The 19,752-nt window shown below is 51.4% G+C and overlaps 1 protein-coding gene and 1 long non-coding RNA gene across 2 annotated transcripts in view; one reads left to right on the top strand and one right to left on the bottom strand.

Annotated features, from left to right (window-relative positions):
- LOC309333700 overlaps positions 1–5,950 on the top strand; it is a 22,625-nt gene extending 16,675 nt beyond the window's left edge. The window contains exons 2-3 of the long non-coding RNA XR_014152674.1: positions 5,566–5,770; positions 5,862–5,950. This is a non-coding gene — a long non-coding RNA (uncharacterized lncRNA). The remainder of the gene's footprint in view (positions 1–5,565; positions 5,771–5,861) is intronic.
- Positions 1–19,752, bottom strand: part of LOC309333698 (uncharacterized protein) — a 25,867-nt gene extending 6,115 nt beyond the window's left edge. Inside the window, exons 1-12 of the mRNA XM_081847389.1 lie at positions 19,465–19,752; positions 8,131–8,240; positions 7,646–7,766; positions 6,800–6,869; positions 5,586–5,660; positions 4,930–5,028; positions 4,489–4,638; positions 3,645–3,713; positions 2,732–2,875; positions 2,451–2,593; positions 1,293–1,395; positions 309–341 (exon numbers count right to left, since the gene is read on the bottom strand). Coding sequence (XP_081703515.1) covers positions 309–341; positions 1,293–1,395; positions 2,451–2,593; positions 2,732–2,875; positions 3,645–3,713; positions 4,489–4,638; positions 4,930–5,028; positions 5,586–5,660; positions 6,800–6,869; positions 7,646–7,766; positions 8,131–8,240; positions 19,465–19,610 — 1,263 coding nt within the window. The 5' untranslated portion in view covers positions 19,611–19,752. The remainder of the gene's footprint in view (positions 1–308; positions 342–1,292; positions 1,396–2,450; positions 2,594–2,731; positions 2,876–3,644; positions 3,714–4,488; positions 4,639–4,929; positions 5,029–5,585; positions 5,661–6,799; positions 6,870–7,645; positions 7,767–8,130; positions 8,241–19,464) is intronic.

Genomic DNA, 19,752 nt, shown 5'->3' with positions numbered 1-19,752 from the left:
AAGCAGTCAAGGAGGGTGCAATGTAGGACTGGTGAGGGTGCGTGGCTTGGAAGGAGTTTTGAGGGCCAGACACATAGGCCTGGAAGGTGGCCTTTGGTCCAGGGTCCTGGAGTCCCCCCACAACTGATTTAGGAAAACCCATTGTCCCTGAAGCTGGGATGCCAAAGCACAGAGAGGCTTCGCAACGAGAGACACCTGCAGAAGGCGTGGGGTTTTCGCCTGCTAAAAGTATGAAATGGTGACCTGGAAAGTATGAAGGGAGTAAGGAAGTGCTCAGGTAATCAGGACACCCAAGGACAATGCCTCACCTGGTCCCACCCCTGATCCAGTGGCGGCATGTGCTAGGGAGAAAAGCGGCGACAAGGAGAGGAGAGTTAACACCACCAGAAGCAAGAACAGCAAGAGGGGAGAAAGTTTTATCAAAAGAGGCAATGGCATTCTGGGGCTAAGCACACTCTGCTTATTCTGTGGTCCAAGGGCTGATTATATCACTCAAAATCCCAGCGGCCTCAGGGTAAGATGCACGGAAGATCCCTTAATGGCAGAGTTTGCACGCCGATGCCCAAGCAAGAACAGGCCACAGCAAACCTGGACCTGCGTGCTCTCCCCTTACATCTCCTCCTCTCATGCGCCCAGGAACCCTGACACTTATGCCTAGCCATGGTTTGCTGTGTTGCCCGGGACAACGAGCTGCAGCTAACATCAACTATGGTTAATATCAAACACACCAACTTCAAATGTTTGTTTCAATAAGCTAACTTCAGAAACTTATTCTGCTTAACATTAATGGCTGTTCTCAGTCCAGACAACAGAGGAAGCAGCAGTTACCTAGAAGTGGAAACTCTCACACCCTTCTTCTTGGCTGCATAGGAGGAGGTGAGGGCGATGTTCACTGTGCTTGCTCACGTCATGCCAACCCACAGTTTAGCATGGCATGTGAATGCAGCCAATGAGATCTTACTGTAGACCAATGTGGTGCATTTTTTTTTGTCACTGTGTTAGATTTTAAAGGGACATTCTGTTGTTCTCTCAAATTCAACCTGAGGTGCTGTGCAAAGGATTACCTGAAGCTTATGAATCTTTTACTTGTATGTGCAGGTAAATCGTTTGTTCTATTTTGTTGCTGCTGCTGCTCAGAAACGTAACTTCTTTCTGGCCTGCAGGCAAAGGGGAATAGTGACCTGCACTAGTGATTGTGAACTCAAGGACGGGATCCTGGGATAGCACTTGCCCTCCCCACAGCCTCAGTCACTTGGCCTTCCTGTTGTGGCTGTCACACTGCCAGGGCTTACCTTCTCCTCTTCAGCATGTAGGACCCTTGCCTGGGTGTGCTCCATGGTCCTCTGCAATGAGCTGTTGCTCTGCTCAAATATCAGGTTGCTCTGCTCCACATAGCTGGGGGAAGAATTGTTTTTTACACACGTGAATGTTTGCATGATACTTTCCATCCTCTCATGTAAAAAAAGAAATCAAGGCAGTATCATATGTAGATCTCACTTTTCAAAAGCCACTCTAGGAGAGCTTCTATCCTTTATATCAGAATCATAATAGTTCTTATTTTATGTTCCATCTTTCCTCCAAGGAGCTCAAATACTGGTATATAGTTTTCCTCCCTTTTTATCTTCACAAGCCTGTGAGGTAGCTTAGGCTGAGAGAGAGTGACTGGCCCAAGGTCACCTTCATGGCAGAGTGGGGATTGGAACCCTGGTCTCCCAGATCTTACTCTGACCAACCCTCTTAACTGCTACCCCACACTGGCTATATTCCTGTATTCCTCTATTTGTCCATCCAGCCCAGTACTGTCCACTTTGGCTGGCAGCAGCCTTGGGGTGCCTGGGGACTGAGCCAGGCCACCTGAGCTTTAGGCTCCCTGCAGCATGGAAGGAAGGGACTTAACAAACCTGAGCATAGTAGGAAGAGTCTGTTAAGGGGTAGAATACTCAACTGGCCTTTGGGACTCTGCCTCGGCCAAGGCCCTCACCAACCCCACCTCATGACCTCCCCAAGGGAGCGTTAGCCTGGCTGGAATGTGTCCTTGAACTGTGACAGTGCACCTTGCTTCCCTGGACAGAGAGAGGTGTGTGCAGAAAGAAGCCCCACATGCTGTATTTTCTGGCTGCACAGAAGGCAGGAGCAGCATCTGTTGCTCTGTCCACTGGAGCCCCAGCCCAGCCCTGGAATGTGGCCCCTGCCAGGTTGCCTATGAGACAAGGTGGCCCTCAGGATTCTTTGGAAGAAGCCACGGCTGTTGAAAGTGGCATGGCGCTATTTGGAACGAATGATTTACTATGATTTATTGAATTTGTATACCGGACTTCATCCGTAGATCTCAAGGTGGTACAGTGCAGATGGGGTCTGAGTTATACAGCTGAGGTTATGCAGAGTTAGGATGTGACACCTGGGAGAATGGAAGGCTTAAAAGCTAAGGGCACCCTCAATTTATTTCTCACCCTGGCTTTGGAGCGGGAGTAGGAGGAGTCAGCCAGGCTGGGTCTGTAGCGGGGCTTTCTGATTGTGGCGCTGGTGAAGGTGTGAAGGAGTCCCTGGGGCCCAGGCTCTGTCCAGCGGAGTCAGCGCCCTTTGCAAACCACACCTAAGGGAGCAAAAAAGAGGCATCATGGAGTCTGGTCAAGGCAACCACTGCCTCCATTTGTAGAACTTTATCCAGGCAGTAGACTGACCACCCAACAACCTTCTGAGGTTCTCTTGGTTGTGAGGAAGACACACTCACCCGTTTGACTTCCACCTCAAAGGCCTGGGTCGAGTCTGGAGTAATGCGTTCAGCTTCTGCCGAAGACCCGTAAGCCAATGCTGGCGGGATGAGGAGGAACCGCCTGCCTCCTCTCTTCATGCCAATTAAGGCATCTTCCCAGCCCTTCAAGTTCCAGAAATGGAGAACCAAGCAGAAAACAAATTTGGGTGACTGCCTTCGCTAAGGGCCAACAGCATCTGTGTGTATGTTTGTCAGGTTGGTAAAGGCTGGTTGAGAGCAGGGCACAGGAATACTGACAGTTCTCTTGCACTCTTGAGGACAGTACTGTAGTTTAAAGCAGGGATGAAAACCATTCCCTCTGGGGAAACCTATTTGGTGGGGAGGAGCATGCCAGGAGTGGGCGGGGCTAGAGGGGAAAGTGGGAGGAGCAACGAATGTAATTTTTACCTTTGTACAATAGGCTACTTTAGACACCCACTCACACTCCCCCCTCTGTCTCTCATCCAGGACAGCAAGAGGCAACATTGGAGGTCCAGGACTGTTTTGGTCCAGCCCACAGAGCAGGCTTGGCGAGGAGCATGGCCTGGGGTGAATCCTGAGGGCCAGTTTCAGTCCCTGCTGGGCCTGAGGTTCCCCACCCCTCCTGTAAGGAAAGGGCAAGCCTGACTGACCAGTAGGGCAGGATCAGGAATTTTGCAGGTATCGAGGGACCCTGTTTGGGCCTCCCATTCCAGCAGATCCTGGCAAGCGTAGACAAGCTGGGACAGCTACCTGCCTGCAGTTCTTGAGGAAGCCATTTGATCAGGGTTTGAGCTCAAAAAACATCACTGCTATTCAGCCTTCCACATAGCCCGGGCTGCTGAACTCTGCTTAGATGTGGAAGTGGAAGAAAGAATCCTTGCACTGCGGTGGGAAGATAGCGCCATCTTACCTTGATGACTTTGCCAGAGCCTAGCTTCACACGCAGCAACTTTGCGTTGTATATATTTGACTCGAAAACCTGTTCCAGAAGTGGAAGGTCAATGGGGTGAAATTACTTTTAATGCAGAAGATAATAGGTTCATGTTCCGCTACTCCCACTGCTGAGCCAACAGCAATGAGTATTGAAGGACGGGGCACAGCTCAGGGACACAGCACCTGTTTTGCAGGCAGAAGGTTCCAGGTTCAATCCTGGCATCTCCAAGTAAGGTCAGGGAAAGGATTTTGCTTGAAAGCCTGGAGAGCTACTGCCAGTCAATGTGGGCGATGCCAACCTAGACCAGTGGCCTGATGCAGTGCAAGGCAGCTTTCTATGTTGAATCCCCTACCTAGCGGTGCCTCCCATGTTGCAGATTGTGTAAAATGAGTTTGAGAAATAGGATCTGGTCCTTGGTGACAGGTGTAGCTTAGGGCCTAACAGCATGTGCTTCCCAGGAAGAAGGTCCTGGGTTCCCTCCCTGGCATCCCCAGTTGAGAAAGGGTGGCAAGGCTGGGCAAGGCCCCACCTCTGGAGAGCAACCAATGCAAGCCCCATGGAAAAGCACTGTCTAGAGCTCATTGGGGTTGGGGTCAAATGCACACTGAGCTGTGAAGCAAGCTGGGTGAGCCTCACCAAGTCCCTCTCCTGTTTCAGGAGGAATTTCCTTGCAATGTTATTGAAAGGCAAAAAGACGGGGTTGTGGGAGAAAAGGGCTGTATGCAAACTATAAACCAGGAGTGGGAAAGCTGTGGCTATGCAGTGCTGCTAGAGACTTCAACCCCCATCATCCCCAGCCACCCCCTCTGCCAGGTCTCACCTGCCCAAGACTACCGTTCTGGAACAGCCAGCCTGTAAAAGTGATCTCCAGGACATCTCCAGTCGCCACACCTTGGCCGTCTCCGAGAACAAGATCCTGGCACAGCACTGTGTCAGGAGAACGGATGCTGTTATACTTGGCAATGCACAGCTGTGAAGAAGAAGAACCAAGCCCTTTGTGTTATTAGCCTGCATTGTCATCTGCACCTATGGAATCTGGCCCAGCGCAGCACTGGCTGAAGACCCCAGGGGCCTGAAAAGGCACCAGCTGGCTACACCACCATTCCTTGCCCTCCCTGCAGGGCCCCTGGATGCTTCTTAGTGGTTGGCAGAGAAAGTGTCTGGTGACTGATGCAAGAGAGCTGAGCTCCTGTGAACACTAGTTCAGTGTCTGCAGGTCAGCAACCTCCCCACCCCAAAAAGCAATGCACGCCTCTGGCACCTGTTTGCTGAAGTCCACAGCCGCCATTTCTGATTCAAACATGATGGACCAATTCTGCCTCTGATCATCATAAAATGTGCAGTAGTTGTTGCGCCGCACCTGCGGAAAGAGAAAGGAGAAAGTGGAATTCTGAGCAGCAGACAACCTCTGCTCAAAACAACTTTCTTCCTGATGGGTCTTGCTAAAGACTTTGGGTTGTGTCCCAATGTTAGCCCTACTCAGAGCAGACCCATGAAAATTGATGGACATGATGAACTTTGGTGCATTAATTTCAGTGAGTCTTCTCTGAGCACACACACACACACACACACACATCAACGTATGTAGTGTGTCATGTTTAGAAATGGAAAAATGCTATAGGACTTTGGGGTGGAGGGCTACCCCAAGGGATGTAAGCTACAGTAGGACAGAGAATGTCATTTACTTTACTTTGTTACCTCTAGGTAAGTGTTTTAACCATAGAGTGGCCCCTTGGATCTAACACTACTCAAATCTAATGGGTTGCAACAAGCATTAGCCCTACTGAAAGCAGACCCACTGAAATTTATTGACCACAGCTGAGACTTCATATGCAATGTGCATTTCAAACCACCAAAGAATTCTGCTTAGCTTCAGCCTATGCCATGGTCCTTGCAGGTCTTAACGTCAAAGCTTACCGTGAATACAAAGCAAGCATGGATGCTGGCGGTCGCAATCTGCTGCAGCTGGCTGATATAAAGAAGCACTTTGTACTGGATTCCACAGGAGACGGAAGGACAGAAGAAAACAAGAGCAAAAGTGAGGAATCAAAAATTACGGGGCTGGCTGTTTTCAAAAGCACCTGGAGCTCTTCTTATACCATGTAGCATTTCCACAGCACCCCAACAGCCAAATGACACATTAAGATATAAATACATCAGAGGTGTTGATCGCAGGAATTGCTTTGGTTGCAGGTGCCTGGCTTAGTTACATGTGGAGTGACTTCGTTACAATGGAGCAGGCGTGGGGAACCTTTGGTGCTATGCTATAACACCCATTGGCTATGCTATAACACCTGCAACGGCGCAGTAGGACAAGGCAATCATACCAGAGTCTTCCTGGAATAAACGCATATGTTTCCTGACATATTTTATCCATTGCTTGTAAAACACCTGTGAATCCTTTCATAGCAAAGTGGGGCAGAACAAACCACTGAAGAGCTGGCTGACTGGGCTGAAACGGACAGAGGCTGGAAAAACTGAATCCCTTTTCCACCATAAACTGCTGAAACCCACTTCCTTTTTTGAGTGTGGTGGGGAACGTTTATTGATTTTTCAAGCCACGACAAAGTTACCATCCCACCTCCCTCTATCCACTCCGCACACAATACCCCCTAGGCCCTTCTTTTGTCAAGATGCTAGTCCACATGGTTCTAGTTAAATAAGAGCACAGGGCCTTGGACTGAATCAAACCACTGGTCTCTCTAGCTCAGGACTGCCTACTCTGACCGGCAGCAGTGTCCCCAGCCCTACCCAGAGGAGCTAGCGATTGGATTTGGGAGCTTCTGTCTGCAAAGTGGATGCTGTGTTACTGAGTGACAGCCCCTTCCCTGCTGAAAATACTTTTTGTAGAGAAGTGAGGTCAGAATAAGAACAATGGGAGCTATAACCCTTGTGAGCTGATTGGGCAGAAAGAGACAGGAGCCAAAACAGCACCTTTGCTTTTTCCAGAGTAAGACATCATCAGAAAACCAGGATTCAGAGAAAGGGAAGCATTTCCTTAGCCCAACCTACATCAACCCGGTATCCTCCAGATGTTTAGGACCGACAGCAGCTGTAGTCCAAAATATCAGGAGGACAGCAGGTTGACAGAAGGCCAGGCTACTTCAAGACACCACACCTCCTCCTCTTACCTCCTTGGTTGCATTGCTGCCCACTACAGCTGCTCCATACTTGCCATGTTTCACATATTTCCCATTGGTACTGGAATGAGAAGAGAACACCTCTTAGCTTCCCACAATTGTTGCCACCATGCCAACCCCATGGGTTATATTAAGCAGCTCTTTACAAAGACTTCCCAGGGGTTGTTTGACTCCCATCAGCCTAGGCCATCTGGCCAGCGGTGAGGGGCGATGTGGGGGGTGGGCGGTAGCAGCCCAGCAACATTTTATCAGCCCACAAGCTCCCCATCCCAGGAGGTCTCTATCCTCATTTCAGTTCAGTGTTGGCTGGTGCCTCATTGGGGTGAATGCAGGGAGCCCAACTCTAGGTGGCACCAGAGCCAACGACAGGTAGGGCCAGCTAAGTCCTCCTCCTCCCTCCTGTGTTCTACCATGGCACCATGGAGACTGAGAGGGAAGAGGAAGCTGACAGGCAGTCCTGCCCTCAGGATCGGTTCGATGTAAGAAGGCAGGTAGGTGGGAGGCAGCTGAGGGCAGAATGAGGGGGTACCTTCCTACTGGACCTGCTTTCACTGGTGTGGCATAAGGCAAGGAAATCAACAGCACATTGAGCCAGAGTCAATGATATCCACAGCCTGATTGGCTGGAAGTAAAACAACAACAACAGGCAGGTGGGGGCAGGCTGAGGTTGAGTTGGCAGTGCCCCATTTGCCCTAATCGACCACCCCCCACTGTTGTTCAGTTCCACCTCTTTCCGAAGAAGCCAGGCAAGATGGAGAGATGATTGCAAAAGATGTGAGCACAGGATTTGGGTAGCAAGAACACACTGCAGCTCATCCCCTCTACTGTAGTACTCACAACAAATATGCATGAACAACTGTAGAGAAGAAGACTGACTGCACTGCTGCAGTGGGCGCAGGAGCAGCAGCGGCTGCAGGAGCAGCTGCAGGAGGATGCTTCTGGGTAGACAGACCTGCAGCTGGAGCAGCACATGAGAAGGTTAAGTGCTCTGTCGCAAACAGAACATTGCTTGCAAACATCAGGCCAAGTTAGCTCCCTTGTCTTGGGACCAAGCCAGTTGCTCAGATTAATGAAAAACAGGAAATTGCCTTGTATGGTGTCAAACCACTGGGTCCATCTACCTCAGTGTGGTGAATCCAGAAGACCGTCACCTTTCTGGAGCCCCAGGTCAGGGGTCTCTCCCCAGCACTACTCGGGAGTTGCCACAGACAACCCAGTTGATTCTGTGGGGCTTCAGAGCCAAAGGTTGGACTAGATGGGCCACTGGCCTGGTCCACAAGGGCTCGTCTTATGTTCCTAGGCATTGTGAACAGTTTACTTACCGGTAGCTGGATGACTAATTTTGGCCCGCTTGGATGGTCTGTATTGGAAGAGCACATTTCCAGATTCTGTTGTTGTCTGATCCTGTTCAAAGAGAGAGGCCAGCCTGGTCCTGGGCAGAGAGAAAAGTAACCATTCACTTCATTCCAGAGAGAGGCAAGCGGATGGGAACAAGACATGTATCTGCAAGCACAAAGATGCTCATGTTTCACTGCAAGTTGGCGATTTTGTTGCAGCCTTCCCCAAAGACCAGAGAGTAATGGATTCAAAAACTAGAATCCTGTCAGTGATTAGGATGCTGGCCACATGACCCGGAAGCTGTACGCCGGCTCCCTCGGCCAATAAAGCGAAATGAGTGCCGCAACCCCAGAGTCGGTCACGACTGGACCTAATGGTCAGGGGCCCCTTTACCTAAAGGAGTAGACACATTGTGAGTCTTCTCTAAGCAGAACTTAGTTGGAGACAATCCCTTCCTTTTCCTATCAAGTTTCTATAACCTCTCTTAAGAACAAAAGAAAAGCCTGCAGGATCTGGATAAAGGCCCAGCGAGTCCAGCATTCTGTTTTTACAGTAGCCAACAGAACCCAAGCACAAGAGGACTCTCCCCTCCTGTGGCTTCCAGCAACAGTTGGTTCAGCAGCCCTGCTGCCACCAACTTGGTGAGCACAGCCACGGTGACTAAACATCGCTAGCCTTCTCCCCCCTGAATTTTTCTAATCCTCTTCTAAAGTCACCCAAGTTGGTGGCCATTCCTGCCTCCTGCGGGAGAGTTCTGTAGTTTAACTGTGCATGGTGTGAGAAAGTACTTTCTTTTGCCTTTCCTGAAGGTCTTCCAACATTCAGCTTCATTGGATGTTCACAAGAGGGAGAGAAACTGTTCCCTATCCACTTTCTCCATGCCATGCCTAATGTGATAAACTTCTATCATATTATCTCTTACTTGCTTTTTGTCTAAACTACAAAGTCCCTAAAACTGAAAAAGCCGTTGCCCAATTATTGCACCCAAGCTTTTATAGAACCTAGTACAGTGGTACCTTGGTTTTTGAACAGCTTAGTTCACAAGCTACCGTATTTTTCCCTCTATAACACGCAGATTTTTTCTCCTAAAAAGGAAGGGGAAATGTCTGTGCGTGTTATAGAGCGAATGTGTGGTCCCTGGAGCCGAAAAATCAGGCAAAAATCAGGCAAAAAATCAAATCGCGGCGCTGCACGGAGAAGCGAAACCTGAAAAGAGGAAGTGGCTGCTTTCCTGCATTCTGCCTCAGGGTCTTACTGCCCACCCTTCTCTGTTTCGTTGCTGTGTTTGCTGAAACGGAACAAAGAGCAGGGAAAGCCCCTCCCCTCCAGGCAAGCAGAGGGGAATTCCTCTCTGTGCTGCTGGGGGAGAGGGAGAGAGAGGGGGGAAGGGAGAGAGAGAGGGGGGGAGGGGGAGGGAGAGAGAGGGGGAGGGAGAGAGAGAGGGGGAGGGAGGGAGGGAGGGAGGGAGAGAGAGAGAGAGATGGCTGGCTTGGGTGGGGGGAAACTTTTGCCTTTCTTTCCTCCCTCCCGTTAAATCCCTCTCCTGCATTCTTAGCCAGCTGCTTCTCTGCACACCCCTCTCATGTCCCTTCTTTGTTTTTCCTTCGCTCCCCACTTAAAATGTGGTTACAAAGCATAGATCCACATGGATCCTCAGGATCTTTGCATTGGGTCACCCCAAATTCACCATCAGATCACATAGCATGTCCATGGCTACAGCCTGCAACAAAAAAATCACGCACCCACTGTTGCCTGGGGCTGCAATGGTGCAAAAATGTGGTTACAAAGCATGGATCCACAGGGATTCTCAGGATCTTTGCATTGGGTCACCCCAAATTCACCATCAGATCACATAGCATGTCCATGGCTACAGCCTGCACCAAAAAAATCACGCACCCACTGTTGCCTGGGGCTGCAGTGGTGCAAAAACGTGGTTACAAAGCATGGATCCACAGGGATTCTCAGGATCTTTGCATTGGGTCACCCCAAATTCACCATCCGATCACATAGCATGTCCATGGCTACAGCCTGCACCAAAAAAATCACGCACCCACTGTTGCCTGGGGCTGCAATGGTGCAAAAACGTGGTTACAAAGCATGGATCCACAGGAATTCTCAGGATTTTTGCATTGGGTCACCCGAAATTCACCATCAGATCACATGTCTGTGGCCATGGCTACAGCCTGCACCAAAAAAATCACGCACCCACTGTTGCCTGGGGCTGCAATGGTGCAAAAATGTGGTTACAAAGCATGGATCCACAGGAATTCTCAGGATTTTTGCATTGGGTCACCCCAAATTCACCATCAGATCACATGTCTGTGGCCACAGCATGAAGCCCAAAAATGATACATCCACTGTTTCATTCAGAATGTTTTTTCCCTTATTTTCCTCCTCTAAAAACGATGTGCGTGTTATGGTCAGGTGCGTGTTATAGAGCGAAAAATACGGTACTTGGAATCCAAACGCTTCAAACCCGGAAATAAGTGTTCAGGTTTTCAAACTTTTTTTGGAATCTGAACGTACTTCGTTGGGGGGGGGGCATTTTCGTTTTGAGTGCCACACTTCCAATGCTGGCTCGCTTGCTGCTTGACCTGGGCTTCCCTTATTTTTTAATTTTTTAAAAAATTAAGGATTTTCTTGTTTTACAGAAGTATGTGTAATGTCTCTCGTATTTTTTCCATGTAACATTTTTACAAATCCGTTTCATTTGTTGAGACATTAGGGGGAGGAAAAAAAAGGGTGGAGAGGGGGAAGATGGGTAGCGGTGTGGTCAGGTGGCGATGTTTCTATTATGCTTAATGTATGTAGGGTTTGGTGTCAGCGCTGCTTGTGCTGTTCACTAGTGTTCCTTTGGTGGTGAGAGAGGTTGGGGTTGGCCTAAGGTGTGGTTGTTTGTTTGTGATTGGCTGTGGTGATCTTTGTTTTTATGTGTGAGTGGGATGGGTGGGTGTTTTGGATCAGGTTAGCCATATTGATTTATATGCTGTTGCTGGATTATTGTCATTGTCTTGTTGGGCTGTGTACGTGATAAAGAGGAGCCATACCGGGGTAAAGGTGTTGTAATGGGGGTTGGGGTTGCTTGTGCGTAAGCCGCAAACTGGTGCAAGCTGAGTTGCTTGGTTAAAACTTTCCCCCGGCTGGACAGCCTCTACTCCGTGGCTGTCTCAATCACTGGCAGAATCCGTCAGTGGGCGTTTCCTGAACTTTTTCCAACATAAAAGTTCTTTGACACCAAGTCTCCGCCTAGCCTCCCTGCGCGGAAGCTTTCTGCACAGAGTGGGTGTCCCAAGCGGAGGTTCTGTGTTCTCCCCGCTGGTCTCGCTGGAACAGTCTCAGAGCCCTCCCTCCGAAGCTCCCTCAGCCTCCCCTTTCTTCCTAGCGTCACGCCTATCTCCTTCCCCAGAGGAAGCTCCCCCTCTCTCCTTGCTGGTTCCCTCTCCAGCGTCATTGGGGAGCCTTACCTTCACCCTTGGCTCTGATGGCAGTTCCCCGACATCCACCTCCCCCCCAGGGCCCTCCTCACCCCCGGCCGGTTCCCTGAGCGGTGATGCGGGGAATCCCTGGAATGAGCTGTCCCCTTCCTCAGACGATTCAAACATCGTTCTCCACCTGCTGCTGTCTCTTTCTGCTGGCCAATCTCCCCAATCTGAGCCCTCTTCCTCTGATACCTCCCCTCTCTCCTCCTCGGAGGTCGGATACCCTATAAACTCGTCTTCTTCATCCGTGGTGCCAAATTGCTCCTCCCAGAATCTCTCTAATGGTTTCGGCTTCCTTGGGAACCTGCGGTGAAACTCCTCCAGCAGATACTCATCCCTGATCCCTCCTTCAGGAACCCACGTGTTTTCCGACTCAGGCTCCCCCTCCCAAGCTACCAAATATTCCACCTGCCTCCCCCTCCACCTTGAATCAAGAATTTCCACTGCTTGACTGCTGAGTTCCCTCTCCTCCACCTGTGGGTGAGTGGGGATCTCTCTCTCTCGCCCCGGAAACTCCCTCCCTTCCCGGTATGGTGAGAGTAAAGACCTGTGGAACACCGGATGCAGTTTCATGTTGGTCGGCAAGTTGAGCCTAAAGGCCACAGGATTCACCTGCTGTGTTACCTCGAAAGGTCCCAGTCGCCTTGTCCGTAGTTTTTTACAACCTCCCTTGAACGGTAGTCCTTTGGTTGACAACCACACCCGGTCCCCAACCCTTATGGTATTCCCTTCTCTGCGGTGCTTGTCTGCCTGCCTCTTGTACGCTTCCTTGGCCCTCTCCAGGTTCATCTTAAGCTGTTGGTGTAAGACCTCCATTTCTTCCACAGATTCCTCTGCCGCAGGCACACTCCACCTCTCCTCCCCCTCCCCTGGGAAGGGCCTGGGGACACCCGTAATTGGCCATGAACGGACTCATCCCCGTGGACACATGTTCAGCGTTATTGTAAGCAAATTCGGCCAGCGCTAGCCTTTCCACCCAGTCGTTCTCCCTCTCGCTGACATAGCAGCGTAGGTACTGTTGGAGAATGCTATTGGCCCTTTCTGCTTGTCCGTTGGTTTCTGGGTGTCAGGCCGTCGAGAAACTCACCTCAACTTGGAGCAAGCTCATGAGCTTCCTCCAGAATCTGGAAGTGAATTGCCTTCCTCTATTGGATAAAACCCTCAAGGGGGCACCATGCAACCGGAAGACGTGATCTACAAACAGCCTAGCTGTTTCCTCTGTCGTGACTGCATGTGAACAAGCAATGAAATGGCACATCTTGGTTAACAAGTCAACTACCACCATGACGGCTGTTTTTCCCCTGGACTTAGGCAAATCGGTCATAAAATCTATGGATACCACCTCCCATGGTCTTCCCGGAATGGGCAAGGGTTCTAGTAACCCCGCGGGGGCTGCTTTCTCCCCCTTAGCCCGCTGGCAGCGGTCACAACCCCGTATGTACTCCCGCATGTCTTCCCTCACTCTTGGCCACCAGAACTGCCTGGTGACAAGCAACATGGTTTTGTGTTGACCAAAATGCCCTGCCGTGGGGTTGTCATGTAGTTGTTTGAGTACTCTCCTCCTCAAATCCCCCTCTGGTATGTACAATGCTCCCCTGTAATACAATGCCCCTTCTCTTTCCTCAAAACCCCCCTGATTTTCTCCTGCGTCCCGGAGCTCCCTGATCTTTGTTTGGGCGTACTCGTCGTCCCTCGTCAACCCTGCTAGTTCTCATTTCCCGACCAATACTCCCCCCCACACCCACCGGTCCTCGGGTATGACATGTCGTACTTCCGGCGCTCCCTCTCCTTCCAAGTACTCCGGTTTCCAGGAGAGGGCGTTTGCTCGGACGTTTTCCTCTCCCGGTACGTACCGAATCTCAAAAGAGAACTTGGAGAACTCCTGAGCCCACCGCATCTGTCTCTGGTTGAGAACCCATGCAGTCCTCCAGTATTCCAGGTTCTTATGGTCGGTGCACACCTGGATCTTGTGCTGAGCCCCTATCAACAAATGTCTCCAGCGTTGGAACGCTTCGTAAATTGCAAGCAGTTCCCGGTCATACACCGTGTAGTTCTGTTCTGACTTGCTCAGCTTCCTTGAGAAAAAGGCGCACGGTCTCCAGTCGGACTGGTTTCCCGGCTGGAGCAGTACGGCCCCCACCGCTCTGTCTGATGCGTCTGTCTCCAGCCTCATTGGCTTCTGCAGATCCACGTGCAAGAGCTGCTCTTCCGAAGTGAACGCTCTCTTTAGTCTTTCAAATGATTGCTGTGCCTCTTCCGTCCACACGAACTTCTTCTTGCTACTGAGACAATCGGTGATGGGTGCAGTTAAGTGCGCGAAGTTCTTGATGAACTTCCTATAGAAATTCGCAAACCCCAGGAACCTCTGTACGTCCTTCCGGTTCTTGGGGGTCTTCCATTCTAGCACCGCCTGCACCTTGCTTGGGTCCATGGCTAAGCCCTTGTCCGACAACCTGTAACCCAGGAACTCGACCTCTCGGGCATGGAATTGGCACTTCTCCAGTTTCACCCACAACTGGTGTTCCTGCAGCCTCTTTAGCACTTCTCTGACGTCTTTAACATGCTGTTCCTCGTTCTCCGAGTAGATTAGCACGTCATCTAGAAAGGCCACGCAATTCTTGTACAGTAGGGACCCCAACACGTGGTGCATGAACGATTGAAAACAGGCGGAGCCCAATTGTAATCCAAAGGGCATAACTAAGTACTCAAAAGCCCCCAGGGGGGTGAACATGGTGGTCTTCCATTCATCCCCTTCCCTCATCCTAATCAAATTGTACGCCCCTCGAAGGTCCAACTTGGTAAAAAAAATTTCCTTCCTTACCCTGGTCAAAATGTCATCAATTCTGGGCATTGGGAAGGTCACTGGCTCCGATACCAGGTTTAACCCCCGATAATCCACAATTAATCTGGGCTTTTGGAGTCTCTTTTGTCCACAAAGAACACTGGACTGCCCCCCACCGCCCTCGATTCTCTTATGAAACCCCTCTTCAGGTTCTTGTCAATAAACTTCCGCAACTCCTGCATCTCTCTGTCCGACATGGCATACAGCTTACCCACTGGCAGCTGAGCCCCTGGGAGTAGGTTGATTTGACAGTCAAAAGACCTATGGGGGGGTAGTCTATCCACCTCCTTCTCACTGAAGACTTCTTCCAAATCAGCGTATTGTGGCGGTACCCTCCTCTTTTCCTCTGCCCCCATCCCTGCCACCCTGGCTACGGCCATCCTCGGGGTCTCCCCCCCCCCGGCAGTGTTCCAAGCAGTGAGCTGACCCAAAGGCGACTGTCCGCTGGTGCCATGCCACTACTGGATCATGCAGTGCCAGCCAGCTCATCCCCAGGATGATTGGTGGCCCGGCTAGTGTGGCCACGTGAAAGGCAATTGTCTCAGTGTGCCTGGAGACCCTCATCTTCATGGGAGGAGTCTGGTGGGTCACGTCTCCCCCCAGGAGTTCTCTCCCATCAATGGTCTTTACTTGCAAGGGGTGCTCTAAAGGCACCAGGTGGAGCTAGTGCTCTAGTGCAAAGTCCTTTCTAAAGAAGTTGCAAGAGCTGCCTGAATCCAGCAGTGCCTTCACCTTAATTGGGTGTCCGTTGGGGAGTTCTAGCACCACCTCTATGGCTATGGCTGCTCGGGGGGGGGGTCTGGTCTGGGCACTCTTACTGGTTGCTCGCCTGGCTGCTGTGCCCGCTGCTCGGCAGCCAAGCGCTGGCTTTTCCCTGCTCTTTATTCCCCTCCTCCTCACTGCCAGCCACCACCCCCACCATTCCTTGCCATGCCTTTCTCTGAGGGCAGACTCTGGCAAAATGTCCAGGCTGTTGGCAGAGAAAACACTTCCGGGTCATTTTCCCCTCCTTTTTGCGCACCTCGCTGGAGTTTGAAACCCCGCGCACGCACGCGCCTCCGATTTCCATTGGTTCCGCTGGCTCGGAAGGTTGCTCCGGCATTTCAGGAATGCGGTTGTCATGCCAACGCTCCGCTCTACCTTCCCGCTTCTCAAGAGCGCGCGCCTCTTGGCGTACTCCAACCGCAAGCGCCATTTTAGTCAGCTGATCCATCAATTGCGGGCGGAGCGAGCGGGAAAGTTCGTCTTTTACTGAAGGGGCTAAGCCTTCCTCAAATAACATCTGCACTGGTTCCGAACCCAGTTCCCACCCAAGTTTGTGGATGAGCATCGAAAACCGCGACCAGTACTCTCTAACTGATTGGCTCCCTTGTTTGCACGCCATCAGTTCCCTGCACGTCACGCTCTGCTCCACTTCACTGGAAAACATGTGGTCCATGGCGCTAAAAAATTTCCTCAGGTCCTTTAAGGCAGCATTTTCCACTGCCATTAAGGGTCTGACCCATTCCCTGGCACCGTCTTGAAGATGCCCTATCACATAGGCTACCCTCGCCCCATCGTCCACAAAGTCATCATACTGCAGGTCCAGTGCGTACTGCACCTCCGTCTTAAATGCATTATAGTCTCTCGGATTGCCCCCAAACTTATGCACCAGTCCCGGTACCTTCCTTGCAATGGGGGTGGGTTTCCCCTGAGTCCGCCTTTCATCTAGCCACGCCGCTAGTAAAGCCAGCTGCTGTTCCAAATCTCTGTTTCTCTCCTCCAGAGTTGGTCCTCCCCTGGCTCCCTCTCCGGCGCCTGCTCCTCCGGTCTGACTCAGGATGCTGCCTGTGCACAAGCAACGTCAAGGACTGACGGATTGCTGTAATGGGGGTTGGGGTTGCTTGTGCGTAAGCCGCAAACTGGTGCAAGCTGAGTTGCTTGGTTAAAGCTTTCCCCTGGCTGGACAGCCTCTACTCCGTGGCTGTCTCAATCACTGGCAGAATCCGTCAGTGGGCATTTCCTGAACTTTTTCCAACATAAAAGTTCTTTGACACCAAGTCTCCGCCTAGCCTCCCTGCGCGGAAGCTTTCTGCACAGAGTGGGCGTCCCAAGCGGAGGTTCTGTGCTCTCCCCGCTGGTCTCGCTGGAACAGTCTCAGAGCCCTCCCTCCGAAGCTCCCTCAGCCTCCCCTTTCTTCCTAGCGTCACGCCTATCTCCTTCCCCAGAGGAAGCTCCCCCTCTCTCCTTGCTGGTTCCCTCTCCAGCGTCATTGGGGAGCCTTACCTTCACCCTTGGCTCTGATGGCAGTTCCCTGACAGGTGTCTTCTTCTGTTTGTCCCCGTGTCAGTTTCAGTTTATTGGTTAATTTTTCTAGTAGGGCTGTTTCCCATACTATTTGGTACCATGGGTCCATGCTTACTCCTGACAGGTCTCTCCAGTGTCTGGTTATGGTGTTTCTGGCTGCTGAAAATAGGTGGGTGTAAATGGGCATTGTTGTCTTGGAAGATGTTTAGTAGGGCCAATTCTGTGGTGATGTCTAATACTTGCTTAGTTATTTTACATATTTCTCGTGTAGCTGTTGTCCAGAATAGTCGCCTTCCTTTCCATCCCCCTCCCCAGCTGGAACTCCCCCCATCACGCACCCTCGTCCCTCCAATGGCAATGGGTAAATCACTGCCAGTTTTTAATAGTCTAGTTATGGGAAAGCACACCTTGGTTTTGGAACACTTTGGTTTTGGAACAGACGTCCGGAACTGATTAAGTTTGAGAACCAAGGTACCACTGTAAACAAAAATAAAATTGTAAAGGAATCCATTATTGAAAATGGATACAAGCCCTGCCCTTGCGGTTTACCTTTCCCCACACGGGACAATTCACTGTCAGGAAGGTGGGAAGAGGGAATAAACCTGGCTGAACACAAGTGGTTTTCTCTACAGACATTCAGAAGTATCTCATCTCAGGGTTGTTCTGGGAGCTGAAACTTACCAGTTACCCCACATCCTAGCCCACTTCTCTGCACTCCTGAGAGCTAGAAACTTGCAGATTAAAACAAATGAACAAACACTAAGACCAAGTATCTTCAAACATTAAATTTCCAGACTTAGCCCCAAACTTCATGCTATACCAAGGGGTGAAGTGCCCATTTTAAATGCCTGACAGCACCCCAAACAGATGGTCCCGATGAAACAAACCCATGGACTGCCTGCCAAAGGTACTCTGTTCGCTGTAGGTCTGACATCGCTGTTCAAGCGCCCCAGTCGGTTCTCCAGCTCCCACCCATTCAATGTTGGCTGCTGTTTTCTCGTGTCATTACCCCTCCCCTCTCTTTTCCATCCTGAAGCATCAGCAAAGTAAGGCGTGGGCAGTGGGGGGTGAATTAAACAGCTAAGGTTTCCAAAGGCAATTCTGCGTTTGCACAACAGCAATCCTCTGGAATGGCTGCATGACCTTGTGAGAGATATGAAAATCTATCCTGTATCATCCCTAAGCAGTTCTTACAGGATTCCAGCTAGAGAAAAACCACAACTGGCAACATGCATGTTTAAGGGGCTCCCAAAAGAAGCGAGCGGAACAGAGATTGTGAGCTTGGCTTCTCCTTCTGGGGAGAGTGACAATCTGGGAAGACATAGATCAGGGGTCAGCAAAATTTTTAAGCAGGGGGGCAGTCCATTGTCCCCCAAACCTTGTGGGGGCCTGGACTATATTTTGAATATTGGGGGGGGGGCATCTACAGTTCTCCATAAATTTCTGAACTACAACTCCCACTGGCTATATGTCACTCTGACCTTTGCTCACTGCCAGTGTTGCCAAAAGCAGCAGTGCACTGCCCTTATTTGAACACCTAAAATGTCACAGTGTAAAGGGCACTAGAAATCTTTCTTAGGGTTCCTTTTGTAGAAGGAATCTAAGACCACAAAACACCTCCATTCAGTCCTGTTACTGGCACCCGCTTTAGGGCAGGAGTTAGAATGCCAAATTGTGACCTGGGAGATCAGGGTGCAGACCCCCACTTGGAGATGAAGCTCACTTTGTGACTCTCTCTCAGTGTAACATCAGCACAGAAGAAGTGGAAACAGAAAGCTAGAATTAGGAAAAGGGAAAATATTTCACCACAGCACAGGCAACAGGCATTTGTATGCAAATCAACCCTATACATTCATGGGGAAGTTCAGTTGAATTCAGTGGAGTCTACCCCCAGATAAGTCTTGCTTTTGAAGAATAATCCTCCTTTCCCCATTAACCCTTGGGCCGAACTTCCTAGTCCCAAACCACTACTAAAACATAATGTATTCCCTCACTCTACAAAAGGTGTGGGGTTCCTTTGGCCCTCTGGATTGTAGCGCCTAACAGCACGTATTTGCAGACAAACCCCTCTGCATGTGCTCGGAAACACCTTTTGCAAGCCTGCACCCCCCCATCCCAGCCCCACATGCAGCCGCAGCCCCACATACAGACCCAGAACCACATGCAGCCCCAGCCCCACGTACAGCCCCAGCCCCACATATAGCCCCAGAACCCCATGCAGCCCCAGAACCACACCCACCCCAGCCCCACATACAGTGCTAGAACCACATGCAGCCCCAGCCCCACATGCAGCCCCAGAACCCCATGCAGCCCCAGAACCACATACAGTCGCAGCCCCAAACCCACCCCAGCCCCACATACAGCCCCAGCCCCACATGCTGCCCCAGCCCCGCATGCTGCCCCAGCTCCACATGCAGCCCCAGCCCCACATATAGCTCTAGTCCCACATGCAGCCCCAACCCCACACACAGCCTCAGCCCCGCATGCTGCCCCAGCCCCGCATGCTGCCCCAGCCCCACATGCAGCCCCAGAACCACATACAGCTTTAGTCCCACATGCTGCCCCAGCCCCGCATGCTGCCCCAGCCCCGCATGCAGCCCCAGCCCCACATACAGCTCTGGTCCCCTCACACAGCCCCGCCCCTCACGCGGACCCAGAGACACCCGCACACCCCGCATCTCCCCCCAGGCAGAGAGGCGCCGCATTCTCACCCTCCCGTCGGAAGCTGGAAGGCGTCGTCTTCTTCTTCATCCATGTCCCCCAACATCCTGACGGCCCCTCGCTCCCCGCGCCCCTCGGCTAAGCCCGAGCCGGGAGGCGAGAGCCGCAAAGTGCGCGGCTGCAACTTCTCGGCCATGGCGCAAGCGCTGCGCTGCGGAAGCGAGACTAGCAAGCCAAAGCGGCCGGCGGCATTCGCGGTCCCCAAACGGGCCAAACTTGCACGCGGAGGGAAGAAACGCGTCCAGGGCAACACGAGCGATCAGCTGCTGCCGCAGCCG

This window comes from Podarcis erhardii, assembly GCF_964252035.2.
Source record: "Podarcis erhardii genome assembly, chromosome: Z".
NCBI lineage: Eukaryota > Metazoa > Chordata > Lepidosauria > Squamata > Lacertidae > Podarcis > Podarcis erhardii.
This window is presented reverse-complemented; position numbering and strand designations above follow the sequence as displayed.